The sequence below is a fragment of the Ambystoma mexicanum genome, chromosome 6q, assembly GCF_040938575.1.
Source record: "Ambystoma mexicanum isolate Mex_15411 chromosome 6q, UKY_AmexF1_1, whole genome shotgun sequence".
Taxonomy (NCBI): domain Eukaryota; kingdom Metazoa; phylum Chordata; class Amphibia; order Caudata; family Ambystomatidae; genus Ambystoma; species Ambystoma mexicanum.
Window position 1 is genome coordinate 393,744,219 of NC_090937.1, and position 16,970 is coordinate 393,761,188.

A 16,970-nucleotide genomic window follows, 5' to 3' on the forward strand; every position below is an offset into this window, starting at 1 on the left:
TCTTGGGCCTAGAGCACTTGACAAGTTTTTTGTGATTATAATTTGGATTCATCATAAAATGACATAACAGACAATGAGAATCGAAAATGCCAAACAAAACAAATTTACAAGACAACGGCATAACTTTCAACTTGCTGAGTCTACCAGTGGGTGAAGTCATGTAGGGTGATCACCTACATGAATAATACATGTTCTCTGGAAGGGTGTTTCCACTGCACCCTCCAAAACCTTGTTTTGGAGGGTGAAGTTAGCCCTGTGGTATTCAAACCTTTTCATACCAAGACTTCCCCCTTGAGTAAAAATATTGTTTCTGAGGCCCCTCCTGCACCCCCACCTAAGGGGAGCAAAGGATGTGGTGGTGGGCCCCCAGGCTCAGAAAAAAGGACTAAGGTGACTGTTTTTAATAGAAAATATAAGCAGTAGAAAATCTGTGTATATTTGATATTAGAAACAGTCCTCTTAAGCCCTTTTAATGAGTCTGTGGACCCTTCTTGACACCCTTCGTGCCCCGTCAACCCAAGTTTGAAGACCACAGCATTAGCCATTTCTAGCAACACCTTCCAAATTCGTGTGAGTTGAAAGATAACTTATTTCATTAAAATAACGTTTGCACAGATAGTGGTATAGTGAAGCTGACAGCCCTTTTCTTGGTCTTTGGCACTTTTGTAATATTACCGGATTTATACCTTTTTGGTTGGAGTCAAACGGGTAGGTTTTGGGGTTTGAGCAAAGTTAAGGACTTGATATCTTCAAGCGAAATTGGAAAACATGAAGTCTGGCCACCTGCGTCCAACACTGCGTGGCAACTCAGAGAGTTCTATGAGTTAGTGTTGAGGGACAAATGGCACAACATTCAATCGGGCAGCTTAACGCTAGAAGATGAGACACAGACAATAGAATTAGCGATTACCTCCTTGCCCATCTTGCTTGTCATAGTCCTCACCCACGTGAGATGCAGTCCATGCCTGAGACAGATCTAACGTAGTGCCTGTTTTTGGCAGGGGTTTCCTTGGATCTGATCCGTGTCTGGGCAGGGTTCGAGTTGCCAGAGACCGTCCCCTTTCTTTCCGGTCCGGGAGGGTTCTGTACTGCCCTGTGCCTTCCGCAGGGTGGGATAACAGGACGTTGGCATACTACACTGATGTAGGAACAATAACTAATTTATTTGACCGACCATGAAGACATTCTGAGGGAGAGGTGCATGGTAGTAAGAAGCATACCAAAAGGCTGGGCCAGCTTTGCCAGTTCCCAGGTGAGCAATCCTTATTTTGCTTTCCAGTCCATGGGGCAATGTCGGGTGTCATGGTTGCACCGCTGTAAATCACATCTTTTGGTGCATGCACGTTATCTGTTGCAAGTGATTGTATTAGTCATTTAAACAGCGCTACTTCCCCATTTGAATGGCCTCAAAGCATTTTTTGTTTGGAACGCCTTTGGGACCGAAGTACATGTATGGGAGATTCTAAGAGTTAACTTTAAGATGCGTGTGTGCATTCTGCCAGGTTAGGGCTTAGGAGGGCTAGCTAGGCTCCAGTAAGCAGACCAGAGGTCGGGCACATGGACGGGTGCTGTTGGTGGTTTAGGATAGCGTGCTAGTACAGTAGATTTGATGTGTTCCCAGCTAGACCGACATTTTTCATAGGTTGTTGCTGTATACCAGGGTTCGAAATTGAGGGGAGCTGGGAGCTATTTAGCTCCTGGATATAGCCCAGAAGAGCCTGGTTGTTTTGAAACAACAGCTACCAGGAGCTACATTTGGCTCCACGGGGAAACTGGTGCCAAATAAATATATTCATATGACATTAAGCCTGTGCATTTTGGAATGTGCATAAATGAGCACTAGGACACACCCAGTAGACATTTAAAGCCTAATGGGTGATATTGAATTGACAAAAAGTTATAGTTTGCATCTCATGTGAGAGTTAAATTTGCACCACACTATATAATAACTCCTAGTTTCTGCAGGTAGCTCCTGCTTACTGGCTGATGCCAGATACCCAGTAGCTGCTTTTAGCTCCTGCTAATGAAATTCTTATTTTGATCCCGGGTATACTAATGGCAGAGGTGTTCAGGCATGTCAGATGTTTAAGTGTGGATGATTATGCGAGCTGCTAGACCTGATTTGCGTAGCCATTGCTACATTTGATAGTGCATGGATGGTGCAGTTTATATATACCTTAAACTCAGATGGAGTTCATCTTTGATGTCGCTTTTCCTTGGTCTAACACGATTGGCTGGTCTGTCTCGCCAGCTGGGGACTGTCTAGATTGAGAGCCTGAGCATTGGGCGGGGGCCTGGAGGGACGGGGGAGTGATGTATGGTTATGTAAGGTGGGAGTGGGGAGAGTCGAGTTTGTCACAGTTTGTTGCTGCGAACGCTGCCGGTATCCGTGGTGGAGTGGGAGGATAGGTATGTTGTTGTGTTCGGCCCTGTGTTTATGTGCACTGGTCAGTCACATCATATGGTGCGAGAAGATTCAAGAGGAGGAAGGAAAGAGCTAGGTTTTGAAGTCCTTTCTGAATGCCAGGTGGTTGTCAATGTTGCAAATGTGGAGGGGAAGAGAGTTCCAGATGGTCGTAGCTAGGACGGAGGAGGATCCCCCCAGTATGGTGTAATTGTAATGGGGGACAAATAGGAGGGATACTGTGCCAGATCTGAGTGTCCTGGAGGGGTGGTAGTGAGTGAGTTTCTCTTGGAGGAATTCCGGGCCAGTGTTGTGGAAGGCACGCAAGTGATGCACATGGCTTTTGAAGGTTGTTCGTCTACCAATAGGGAGCCAGTAGAGTACTCTCACTGTATGGGCTGATCTGGGCAATGAGCAGGCGTTCCGCAGCATTTTGGATACTTTGCAGTTTCCTTAGTTGGAATGCTGGTGCGCCTAGATAAAGGCAGTTTGCATAGTCTAAATCGGAGAGGATGATGCAGATGATGGCGGAGAATTGGTGAGGATATTTGAGGTATGAAAAGCTATGTCTGATGGTGCGTAGGTGGAAGAAGCAGGTTCTGGATACGGAATTGATGTATTGGGAGAGCGATAAATCCATGTCCAGCGTGCATCCAAGGTTTTTCACTGAGGTGGAGGTTGCCGGTGGCTGGCTTAGAGAGTTAGGGCAGGGGAAAGGGTGGGGAAGAGCGTGGTTTCCCCACATACAAGGATTTCTGTTTTCCCAGGGTTGAGGATGAGGTGGTTGGTCATCATCCAGTGGTCAATGTCCGAGAGGCATGGTGGCAGATCTGGGCGGGTGGAGCCCAGTGATTTGGGGATTTTAAGAATGATCTGCGTATCGTTTGGATCTGGGTATCGTTTGGTTAGTTGTAGCAGGTGAAATTGTGGGAAGGGATGAGTGTGGGGCGAGGGTTCAAGTAGATATTGAAGAGGAGGGGAGAAAGAGATGCTCCCGTATGGACCTCTTTCGGTACTGGGCGAGATGCAGAGGTCAAAGGGTGGGGGAACATGATTTGTGAGTGGTTAGAGAAGGGCTAGAGCCAATTGAGGGCAGTGTCTTTTATTCCTGAAGATAGTAGCCTGTCTTGGAGAATGTTGTGGTCAATGGTATCGATACCTGCAGAGAAGTCAAGGAAGATGAGTACTGCGCATCCTTCAGCGTCCACTGTTCTTTTTAGGTCGTCCCAAATGAACACTAGGGAGGACTCAGTTCCTCTGAGGGGTCTGAAGCCAAATTGGGCAGGGTCAAGGAGCATGTTGGCTTCCGTGAAGTGGCTGAGTTGCATGGATGCTGTGCGGTCCATGGGATTGGCCATGAAGCGTGTGTTGGAAATGGGCTGGTAGTTCTGGGGAAGGAGTGGGTCGAGCATAGGTTTTTTGAGGAGGGGTGTGTTGCAGGGGGGTTTTATGGCTTCCGGGAGGATTCCCGATGTTAGGGACTGGTTAAGGATTGAGCGTGCAATAATGCCTGCACAGGTTGAGGTTAGGATGTTGTTGAGGATGGTGGATGGGTAAGGGTCCTTTGAGGATCCTGAGTGAAGGCTTTTTGCTAGGAGCCGAGAGGAAGTCCTGGTGTGAGATCAAAGAGAAAGAGGTGAAGGTTTGCATCAGAAAGGGCTTTTGGACAGGGAATGGGGTCAAGAGTTCTATTGAAAGCTTGCCCTCGATTTATCCTTTCCAAGTGATGAAAAATCAATAGAGGTAATAACCACCAGGAATCAGTTTTTTTAAGCCTCTGCTTCTTTCTATGGTTCTCCCTCGACCTTAATTGCCCACCAGCATCTCCAGCACGTGTCTGAAGGATATTTGCCATCCATCACTGACTCAGGGGGAAAACATTTTATTTGCAAGCTAGTAGCCACCAATCAAAAAGCCACTCGCCATCTCTATTATATACATGCACACACCACACCATTTCTTACTTGCCAATAGTCAAATATCACTAGCTAATGGCTAGTGAGTGGCAAGTGCCAACTTTGCTTCCTGCCTGAGTGCACCTCCTACTTCTAGAATGCGTCTTGGGCCTGTAACCGTGTGTTGGTTGGAAAGAGGTCACCCACCATGTTTCACTGAGATGCTAGGAATATATTGTTAGCCTTTCCTTGATAGCGGAAACATGCTCATGTCCGCTAAAACCAGTTACAACGGTCATGACGACTTGTATCATGGATTTGACTGTTTTGAGACCATAGGAATCTATTTCTTCATTGATCCATAGTCGAAAGCTACCAGAGTAACTTTGTAGGCTTCACTTAGCTTTTTTGTGAATATTGAGAGTCCACCCCATATCAGCCTTGAGTTTTCCCATCCAAATCTGTTTCAATCTGCCATTGCTGGGAGCAAGTGGTAAGTCACACTTTCCAGCTTCAATAGACGGTTAACGGTTTTTATGTCATAATTGTGCTTTTAAGATACAAATTTAGAGAACAGTTTTTGCTAATGGTACTGTGCGGTCGATCCAGATGACTGACTTTTTATTTCCTGCTGGGAGGCTGCTTTTTATGCCCTATCACCCCCACCCTCCCATAAAAGAGGGGCTATCCACCTCAGTCCTGATTCCATCACTGCACAGTGAAACACTTGTGTACAGGCGCGTTATAAATGCCACACCATATCATATCACAGGTAGGGCGGATTTCTGCCAGATCAGCTGGCAGAAGTCCTGTAGTCCTCTGTGTATGTGTGTGTGTGTATATATATATATATGTGTGGAGAATTCACTCGTCCCTACACATAGCGCAGCATTAACTACTTGCCAAGAGTCAATTCTCATTAGCCAAAGGCTAGTGGCGCGTGCACATTTTGATGGGTGTGTGTGTGTGTGTACATATGCCTCATTTTATAGGACATATCTCATAAGAGCACTGAAAGGGTTCTGCATGGTCAGTGCCCAGTAGTTTTTCAAGAAGATTTATTTGTCATTGTTGTGTGGTTAGCAGAATCCAAAGGGCTTTCAGCTCATTAAGCAATCAGACATTGTTTGTGGAGGCAATGGAAAGATGTAGCTAGGCCAATGCTCCCACACTTTGTTCAAAATTGCTAATCATTGGAGGGCTTTGGGGTCACATTTCTGGAAGTTGGCCACTTTAAATGTTTTATATCGCTAATGGCATTATCTTTCCTGTTAGTAATAAGAAAAAGGGATGCGCACTAGTGCACATTCATCCCTTTCTAATTTTGGATTTTGGACGAGACTGTTCTTTTGTTAGTCCTGGCTGTTTCAACCCCTGAGTATTGCTGGAGGCTATCAACACTTGAAACACTTGTGTATAGGCGCGTTACAAATGCCATATCATATCATATCATCAAAGCATTCAGGGAACACTAGCAGGGTGTGACACATGTAGAATCTTTGGCAGCTTGTTTAGAATGCAACTTTGTGCTTAAGTGAAAACATCTTTGAAAGAGAAGCAATAAAGTCGTTTTTCATTCATAGATCATTTTCTTTTACACTCCAGTAAGACACCAACTGTTACTTACAATATCTATAGCTCCTGGTTACGGGGGGGGGTGCATTCTGAACTTTAGAATTTATTTTTCATTAGAAAGCCTAATATCCTGGAGCTGCCTGGACTAGAAGGAAATAGTCCTCAATATTGCTTCCTTTGGGAGCGTGGTTAGCACAAAACCAAATCAAAGTTGTTATGTAAGTCCTTCGCGTGTAAGGTTCTATTGGTTCCTGAATAATGGACGTGCTCACAATGCAAACAAGTCTTTTTGAATTAAGAGCCCGCTTTTCAGCGGCTATGGCTGTACTATCTTTCCTTGGCAGTGTCAAATAACAGTTTTCCAAACGCTTGTACCGATGCCAGAGAGAGGGGCCGCACGCTGCCGCTCTAATCGATTATTTACTTTCGCAGTTTATGTGGACTACTAGCGTACAGGCAAATGGCATTTACAGGCCCCCTGGGGGTTTCTGTGTCAGCTGATAACATTGTCCTTGTGCGTGCCTCGCACAGGGACAGTACGTTCAGCCTTCGCCTGGATGAGAATCACCTGACTGGGCATCGCACCAAGCTCCCCCGTTGAAGCTACCGTGTACCAGATCGGGCGCTCTTTATAATTGTACAATTCATTGTATGCCTCGGGCAAAATAGTAATTCTCCGATAGAGTATTTTTCAGACTGTGGAAATACATACTTTTGAATTTAATGGATCACAGAACCCTTTGAAAAATCATCAAAACAAAAACACGGTCCCTCCTGGCTGACCTCCTTTTGCACTGATCCTGTGGCCGCCTCACCTCCTCCCTTCTCTTCCTTCCCCTTGTTCACCACTGACAACGGTTCTAGACAAGTCTGATCTATGAAAGTCTCCTCAAAACAGGTTCTTCCCTGTTAATCCAGAACCATCAAGGACTACATCGACACCCTTGCTCCAGACTTGGCTGATTTCTTCTCCACTGCCACTGGAATCTTCCTCTCCCCCCTAAAGCACTCCCTTGTGCATCCCCCCTGCCCCCCAAGAGGCCCTCTGCCGATCCTTCCTCTCTGGCTAACTATCGCCTGATCTCCTTCAATCCTTTCCTGGGCAAACTTTTGGAAAAGCTGGCCATCTCCCAGCTTATCCTTCACACTGAATCTGTTGGTTGTCCCCATGACCTAAGTCTGGCTTCAGAGCGTCCAGAAGCATGGAAACTGCTCTCCTGAATATCTGTGAAGACCTGCTCTTCAATCTTGATTCTAACCTTTCTTCTGTCCTCAGTCTCCTCGATCTTTCCTCTGCTTTTGATATGGTCAACCATGCCATCCTGCTCAATCGCCTCCTGATAACCTGGTTATCACTGATCAGGCCCTGGCCTGGCTGACCTCTTTTCTCACTGATCGACCCTCTCAGGTCCAACTGGGGTCCTTTCCCTCTTCTATCTCTCTCTCTCTACCTGCAATGTTCCCCATGGGTCTAACCTTTCTCCCTGGCTATTCAACCAATGCCTGGCATCTCTTGCCCACCGCATCGCTGCCCTCTGCTGCAACTTTCAGTGTTATGCGGATGACACTTAGCTCTTTCAGGCTCACCTTGGCCGCCTCTACTCTCTCTCTTATTCCATACTGTCTGTCGGCAGTTCAGGAGTGGTTTGCCACCAATGATCTCTGCCTTAATGCTAGTAAGGGTAAGACAGAGATCCTACTCATCGGAACACCAGCTCCTTCCTTTCCTCTCTCTGGCCGCCCGCTTTGGGCCCTCTTCCTGCTCCTACCTGTGAGGCTAAGAATCTTGGTGTCATCTTCAACTCTAGCCTCTCCTTATCTCCTGACATCTCTAAGAAGTCAAACTATCAGCTGCACCTCCTCAGAAGTATTCTTCCTTTCCTCACTTTCCCCTATAAGCTCACTGTCTCTAGAGCTCTGGTACTCTCTAGGCTGGACTACTGCAACAGCCTCTTTCTAAATCTTCCTGCCACTCCTCTCAGTCCTCTAAACTTATCCAGAACAGGAATGTGAGACTTGTTCTTGTCCTCCAGCCTCGGGATCGTATCTCTCCAGCTCTGAAATCTCTTCACTGGATCCCAGTGGCGGCAAGGATCAAGTTCAAGACCCTCTGCTTTGTCCACAAGGTGCATGTCCACAAGGCTTTCTGGGGCCTGGCACTGCACTACCTCCAACTCTCCCTTCCTAAACATCTCTCTTCTAGAGCTCTCTGCTCATCCACCTCCAACTCTGAGGGTCAGTGGCTGTTCCAAGCAGAGAGTTGGGGCAAATCTTTCTTCGGCTGGAGCCTCCCTGTGGAACAGCCTCTCTGCCTCTCTCAAACCTGAGCAGAACCACCTATGGTTCCGGAAGCAACTCAAGATCTTCCTCTGCGCTTCCGCCTTCTCTCTTTCTCTCCCCTGCTGATGACCGGTCTGATCCAACCACTGGTCACCTAGCCACCCTCTGAATTTGGGCCCAGGTCCCTGCCTGCCCAGTTGCACCTCGTACTGCCTCTTGGCTCCCTGAGCACTTGTGGTATGTATCTGCAACCCTACAGTCCCCTTTCTCTGCACTTATAAGCCACCCTCTGGCTTCACTTTCTGAGTACCTGCACCGTGCCACCGCTGGCTGCACTATTTATTACCTGCACTTCTCCACCCCCCCACCACCTCAGCACTTCTCCCCTTCCCTGCCCTTGCGCGATCTGAATGACACCAAGGCCTAGTAAGATCGTTGTTTTGTCCTCCCTCTGTTTCCCCTCTTTGTCTTGTCGCGCCTAGAAACACTTGTGTACAGGTGCATTATAAATGCCATATCATATCCTATCATGCTGCAAAGAGCTGTCACAGGGTTTGGTGAGGCCTCTAGTATTTTGTGCGCTTGCCCAGTGGCGCCATCAACTGGAATCACGAGAACTTTCCTGTGAGTTTATGGGTGGAGAAGTCTGTTTTTATTGTAAAAGATAACGAAGCAAATGTTGTCAAGCCAATAATCAAGGGACAGGCTAATGCTAATGCCAATCACCTCACACTATCAGAAACTATGAAACACCAGTAAACCGTTTCTAGGTGAAATTGGGTTCATGGTAGTGCAGATAAGGACCAAAATCTCACGTGCCATCAAATGGATCCAGTAACTGACTGGCTGGAATTTCCACGAAGGTCAAATGAGGTCAAACAAGCTAATCTCTAATAGGGGTTGACTCAAGCGAGCATATGTCGCTATGGGGTGGCAAGCCTAACACCAGTGTCCTCTCTGTCTGTAAGCAGTGCCATGAACCCTTGTTAAGTCTGTAAAGCACCCTTCTTTAGAAATTGCAGACTCTCCTTTCCTACATACGTGGCCATTTCCTAGACACCCTCTTTCACTTTGTGCATCCCAATTATCGTCTCCACACCCTAGTGCTTCCCTAAGAGGGGGTATCTCTCATTTGAACCCAAATAACACGTTACTGATTATCAGCAGAAATGGAAAAAAGATCACATTGGACCCAAATGTGAATACACATTAGCAATACACAGAACAGACTTTGCGCGTATATATTGCAGTCCAAACGTTGTTCTTGTATATACAGTTAAGATAGGAAGTGACTCCATTGTCAATGTTCTAGGTAGTCCGTATCGGATTGGCGGTATTGGTGGGTTTAATGTCAGTACCGCAGTAAATTCAATTAATCGCATGCACACGCAGTACTTCTGAAATACTACATACAATATTTCAGAAATACCCCAGATCCGGTTTTCTAAAAATAAATGTATATATATATCACCAGTTTTGGAAATGCACATAGAATACAGCAGTGCACAATTCTGCTACACTAGGGTTGAAAGTGCACAGGATCATAATGATTACCCCACTGTTCTTTGCACAAGTTGGACATTTAGGTCGGCAACCTGTGGCAGATGTTTTGAACTGCAACTCCCACGAGCCCCCACCATTCACTGTGCTGGCTAGAGCTGATGGTAGATGTAGTTCAAAACATTTGAAAAGCCAAAGGTTGCATACCCATGACATAGGGCATCCAAATGTCTGCATTTGGGGGCTCTTTGGGCGCTACATTTCCTTCACACAAGTGAAGGTAATCCAGTAACTTATCCCTTCAGCTGTGGATAAACATTTATTGTTTTGGTGTCACTATTGTTCAGCTGAATAATATTGTTAGCTTACATTTTTAGTTGAAGATAAAAAAATATGGGTTATTTTCCGGTGGTATCCCACAGTCATGCTGTATTTAAAGCATGCAGTATTTCTTTTTATAGCTTTCGTATTTTACTTATATTTTTACTTGCATTGCCTTCTTTTTATAATATGTCAATTCTATGCAACAAAGTTTAATTGTTAACTAAATATGCACAGTAAATTAAAAAAAATATTAACTTCCATAAATATTACATTTTGCATGAAACATCAGCTAATCATGTGGAGGAGGTTAAAAAAAGCGTTTTCAAATGATCACCTGTTATTACCGTTACTGCCAAACCTATCTATACCTTTTTGTGTACCAGTAGTCCCTGCAGGGTCCTTCTCTGGTCTTGAGCATGCTTGCTGCTTAGACTCTCTTCTTCTTCACATGCCCAAAGCACAATGTTGCTAAGCAGGCTCTATTAAGTATCTTTCATTGCGGGATTGATGCAGCTTCCACCATCCTTCGTGACACCTTCTCTTTTCTCATTAACACTACCGCAGTATAAACTGCTCCATCTCTATTGGTGAGGACAGGTTTTGCATCCATGGTGGCTCTAACCATGCTATCTCGCCATCACTGTCGATTTGCAGCCGACACAAAACTCTTGGTGCTCTCCAACCTTCAGTGATCAAGGTGTCAATGAAGAGAACTTTCTTTAGCCACAATTTTCTGCTTCCTCTTGCCTCACATCTGTGGATAGAAGGGATTTTTGACTTCTTTGCACATTTTAACCCCTCTGGCTTATGGAAGCCGATAGGAGCGGAGAACCACAAAGTTATTTAAACAAATTCATTTGAATGGTGTGCAGGCACAATTTGAAGTACCTGTTTGTACCTGGGTAGGCTGGAACCTGTTCCTTGGAATAATGTGGCCACAGACAGAATAAAAGAGGATGGAGACGTAGGCCACATTCCATAGTAGAAGTGACACCTCCAACTTGCAAATGAGAGTGTAAGGCCCATTTTTAGGTTATTCAAATATGCTCTTATAATGTCCATAATCACCACCATAGTAGTTTCAGAGAGACAGAACCTGTCCATGGAGTGGTGCATTGTGCCCCCGGCAGGGACCTTAGTCTGCTGGAAGAAATAAAATGGGCAAAGGGAAAATATGAGTATGGGAGCATGGGAATCTAAAGTTACAAAGGTAGCGAAGGATGCAGCAGGGGAACAGTAATTTGTGATTGCCTGTTTGCATGCCAGTCGTGTTTGGTGGACAATAGTTCTGGTGGACAATGTACTAAAATGTTATTGTAATTAGGTTGCGTCCCCAAGGCAGATTTGGAGAATGGTACGTTACTATGCAGTCTAATGTTGGATGGATGAGGGGCTTGAGAGTGTGCTTGGTCAATCCTGAAGGTTTGGTGGCTTGGAGAGGATGCCTGTCCATCTCTAGACATCGTACTCCAGGCGCCTGTGAAACCTCCTCCAATCCTAAGTGTCAAAGGCCTGTGTGGGGGTGCTAGGCAAAAATTGAATTTTTCTTTTTCAAATAATTGCATACCAAAAGTAATCAGGATGATAGTCTTAGTGATACCTTTATCAAGCTAACTATACCATGTCTGGCAAAGACCAGTATGTGTTAACTTTTGTATTTCTTTTCAAAACAGTCATGCAATTCCATTCCTCAAAATGTAAGTTGTTACATAATGCATACTTATAGTATTGACACTGTAAAACACTGCATTGTCTCCATGTATTACAGTAAAGATTAGGTTAGTGTATCTATATCTCATATTGAATTTTGTCGATGAAGATGCATCATATTGACAAGTGAACACCTTTGAAAATGTACATGATCACATGATCAAACGCTTTTGATGGCAAACATAGTTCTGTAAACTTGCTGGTTGCATACATCTGTGCAGTTGGTGCTCGACCCATGAGCTGATACCATACGTATTGACTTTCTATTGTATCAGCCTTTTGCTCTATACCAGCTACCCTGAAAGTGAGATGAACATAAACTACAATATTACAGTTTACCCAGTTCTCTGCTTGCTATGCCATCCACTCTGCGTAGTCTCCTACTTTCTTTCATTTTATATAATGAATACACAAAGCTAACTAGATGTTTATGCAAAGTAGTGATCAATAGTTCCATCCAGTTGCTACCTTTACAGATCTACTGCACTACTATACACTGTAGTAAGCATCCAGAGCTCAATGTGCTTTATAACTATGATTGAATTATATATTAGCACCTGCAGGAGACAGCTGGCCAAACTGTTTTCACAGGCTTTTTATTATCATATCTATTTGTGCCCCTTCATGCAGCTAACCCTTTACATTTTACAGACACTCAACCACGGCTCGCAAAGTCTTTTCAGCCACTCGCATAGTCAAGTAGATTTTATGAAGCCTGAGTACCATTTGCAAGGGATGTTTGAAAATTCTATTTAACATTTACCTTTTTTGCAGTAAATGTCAAATACAAGTTTCATTGTGCATAGCTGGCATTTGGGTGGCAGCAGTGAGTCAACCATAAAGCAGGTTTCCAGTGACATGCACCATTTTACAGATATCGCATTTGTTATCTGTTGCTATGGTTTGAGTGCATTTCTCTTAGGTTGAATAGGTAAACTAAGTTACCCGACCTGCAGGTCTAGCTGAATTTTAATGAATTTGCAAGTCCTAACTGTTCTCACTAATATCTTATTTCAGCTGTATGCAAAAATGCTGTATTGTTGCTCATTTCATGTATGCGGTACAAATAACTTCTGGCAACGTTAACTATATGAGTACAAGATTGCTAATCAAATGGGTCTGTTTGCTAATCAATACATGTTTAATTAGCAAACTACATGGCTCATGGAAAGGGCTGACACATGTCTTTCAGATGCTTTCCTGATATATTCCGATATGAAAAGCGCATGCAGAACAAAACTTCCTGTGATTTTTTTTAATTTATTTTATTATTTTTAGACCTTTTCTCACTCCTGTTGGCTCTGTGCGATTGTAGGAACGTTAACTTATTGACCTGCTATAACCTGCTCTCCTGAAAACCTAGCATTCGTGATCCTATTATTTCTCATACTTTGTGGGACAGACTCTGCTATCATATTAACACCATCATTATTATGGTGGGTTTAAAAATGCAAAAAAACACCTGTACCGTATCATGTAACAGTATAAGCAATTTCAGTTAACAAGCCACACTTCATAGCGCCACCTAGAAGCCAACCCTGGGCGTCCAGCTACGGTTTAAAACCCCAATGTGGGCGAAACGTGTTTATGGTTGCATCTTTGAGAGCTGTCAGTCTTGGGCAAGCTAGGTCTGAAATAACGCAGCTCTATAAAACCATAACTTGAATCACATATTGAGACGAAAATGCAACAGCTGCACACCCATAAGGGTTGCTCTGAGGCTCTGAACTGGATGTGAACTTCCAGGAATAACCACTATGTGGCCCTGTGATATGTGTGGCTTCTTAAGTGATGAGGCCTATTCTACTTTCTTGTTATTCTAATGACTTCTGTGCAGAAGCCACAACAGGACATTACCAGCCAGACAGTCCTGCCCATGCTCACAGGACTGTACTTTACTCAAATGGTGGCGACATCCACCCATTAGTTGGGAAACACAGTGGATCTCATTTGAAACCTCCACATCCTACTTTACAGCATTCCCAATTTCCCCATGTTTGGTCAGCCCATGCATTTACACTTACTGGTGCATCCCCAATCCCATGATCTGCATTAGCAGTCCGGATCACCCACTGAATTGTATATTGACGATGAAGAAAGTACCGGATCTACAGATTACTCCCTATTTGGTTTATGTGCCAACCCCTTTGTTTTTTAAAGCTAAGGCAAGGCATTTAACGTTATAGTTTACAGCATGGAGTTTCCTATTTGATCCATCAGGAGCCCTTTTATAATGGAAAGCTAATTGAATTGATTGTTCAGATCCGCAGCACTTGCCTGAATGGCTGAACATGGAACATGAAGGTTGCTGACAAGTGCTGCTAATGTTTTTTCTTCTTGAAAATATGTGCTCTTAAAATAATTTTAAAAACATGCATACAAAAACAAACATTTAAGGGGCGCTTCATATGCAGTACGTGTACGACAGTCCTGTGGAAATTAAGACTAGGCTATTGCACAAAGTCATCTCACATAATTGTCCTGATGCTTACACATTATTTTCAAGTAGAGCTCTAATTCAAATATTTTGTTTTTCCTTGGTTCCAGATGAAATGTTGGAGACTAAGCCGACATTTGAGACACTCTGCAACAGCCTTTTACAGCACGCTTGTGCCTTCCAATGGTAAGCCTTCTGTTTAGACACACATATTGCCAGTTTATTATTTGAAAAACTGATTTCATTTTATAGCAAGGTCCTGCATGTTCTTCTGTATCCTTCCCCTCCCCACCTGCTGTGTTCAGTAATTAGATTTTAATATTTTATCGTCTGGTTGGTGCTGATGGACGTTTCATAGCTGTTGTTCAAAAACCCACACCGTTCAGGGGGTTCTCGTCTGTGCATCAATTGAATATTTAATAATGTTTGAAATGTTTCTTGCGTTCAGAGCTGGCTGGATGCTACAACTTTCTTGGTGTAAATGAATCAAGAAAGGAAAGTGTTGCCAAAAACTCCAAGGATATAGAGCATTGCCTCGCCTTTGTCCAAATTAGAAACGTCCTAGTGTTTGAAGCCAAGCTGTTCCCTCGTTTATCAACTTTTGGTGACGCTTGATCTAGGGTCAGCGTTTTGTGTGTACCTGATTGAACAGAGCACACTGATTGAGGATGATCCAATTAGTGTGCTTGCTACCAGCAAAGCGATTTCTATACATTGCTGTATGAGTAACTTCTAAATTAGCTACAGACCCATTATAGATTCTGGGGAAAAGTTAAGAAATTAATTGGACTGGTACTTGAAGGTGTGATCACATTGTCTTGAGCCCTGCTTTCACCATTCAAGGCTCTTCATTTCCTGTCAGCAGTGGAATGCAGGTCCACCTTATCTAGTTAGGAAAAAGGCTGTGCCAAGCTTTGAGATTCATTTTCTTTTTTTTCTTCGAAAATATGTTTGTATTGATAGCATCAGAAAAGGGTACAGTACGTCCTCATCATACCATGTATAATGAAACATAAAGTGAAGCAAATTCGCTTAACGAGGTGCTAATCACATGACCTAAATCAAACAGCTAGCTAAACTGAGAGCCAAAACAAAATATTTGGATAGGAAGGCATATCACTGAGCTTCAATGGTACAGCAATGCTCCCCGTGCCTTCATGAGATATTGCCCCCCTGATATAGTATTCCTATTCGAATGGATTGTGTCCTCCAACGTATTCCACATCTTTGACATGTAATGTCCACAGCTGTGCTACTTCAGAAATTTTTCGCCAGAGGGCGCCCTGCGTTAATGGCGTCGGGTCGATGTCCCTCGAAGGCCTCCGTCGAGGGCGACGTCATTGGATGTTATAAATCGGACGTACGGCGCCCATAGCCTCAGTTCAATTTTTTCCGCAAACGTGTTTGCTTCGAGAACTTGGCACGCCCCGTGTATTCATTGTGAATATGTCTTCATCTACCCCTCCGACTCTGCAGTCTGGCTTTAAGACTTGCATGGGACTGTAAGTCTAAGATGTCGATTACAGACCCGCACCGCATTTGTTTGTGGTGTCTGGGTGAGAGTCATGATACCGACGACTGTTCGAAATGCCAGTCGCTGACTGCTAAGGCCTTGCAGGAGCGTAAGGGGAAGTTACAGGTAGGTCGGGGTACTAAACCCAGTAAGTCCTGAAAATCTGCGAAAGGGATGTCCACTGACGATTCGAGGGGTGAGTCTCCTCGTCGGAAGGAGCCCTGGGGATCTCGATCCCAGAGTGGGTCCCGCCACTCGTCCTCCTCATCTAGGCACTCCTGGAAGCGGCATCACCGGTCACCATCCCCGTCCCCGTCGGATGATGGCACTGCAAGGAAAGTGGCTTATCCCACTAAGTCCTCATCTCCGGAGGAATGGGAGGCCTCCAGGGAGCAGATGCTGGCGATTTTTCAAGCCCAGGGCACAGTTCCGTCCACGCCTTTGGAAAAAGCCAGCAGGGAACGGTCTCGGTCCGATGCTCGTGCGCCTTCGGGGCCTGGGTCCTCCGCATGATACTCATCGGAAACCGTTGAGGTCCCGTTCGGACAAGGTTCAGGTTGATCGCCAGAGACGTGCTAGATCCAGGTCTCGGTCTTCGTCCCCGGCGAAACCGCAGAAATCTGGTAAGGGCTTGAGGTCGGCGTCGACTCAGTCGGCTCCATGTCCATCGGATAGAGAGGTCCATGCTTTGCCTTCACACCAGCCGTCGGCGCCGTCGGCACTGTTGTCGACATCGACGCCGAAGCCCTCGCCACCTTTGGGACCTTTTGGCCGGAATTTGCCAATGGAGGTCCCTGGGACTGAGGATCCTCCAAGGAAAGCTAAATCCAAGTCTGTGAAGCCTGTTAAGGAATCCAGACCCACTTTTGTCCCTAGGTAGGAGTTCTTTCTTCCGCTGGATGATATCTATGAGGATGAGGAGAGGTCTGATTTGGAATTTGACCCTGTTGAGCCTGATGTGGCTCCTGTCTTTTCCGGGGAGAGTCAGTTGGAAGACTTACGTCAATCACTACTTGATGCCAGTGGCTTAGACACATCTCTTCAGGTGGAGTTTGGCAGGCCTGCGCCTGGGGCTCATGCTGAGTCCTCCTATAGGAGACTGATGGCTAGGGTTACTGAGTATCTTGATTGGTCTAGTCCTCCGGATGCATTTATTCAGGATGACTTGACTGATATTTTGGATCAAGGTCCGTCCACTGACCCAGTGTTGCCTTTTCATTTGACTTTGCAAAAAAGGGTGGCGGCTGCTTGGCAGACCCCGGAGTCTCTTCTGGCGGTTAACAAGTCGTTAACTAAAAAATACTGCCCTTCCAGCAGCGACCCATGCTACCC

General features: G+C 45.0%; 1 protein-coding gene across 2 annotated transcripts in view; it reads left to right on the top strand.

The window, feature by feature from the left end:
- Positions 1-16,970, top strand: part of MCUB (mitochondrial calcium uniporter dominant negative subunit beta) — an 824,863-nt gene that overhangs the window by 339,105 nt on the left and 468,788 nt on the right. For both annotated transcript variants that reach the window (XM_069630878.1, XM_069630877.1), the window contains exon 2: positions 14,236-14,311. In XM_069630878.1, coding sequence (XP_069486979.1) covers positions 14,236-14,311 — 76 coding nt within the window. The remainder of the gene's footprint in view (positions 1-14,235; positions 14,312-16,970) is intronic.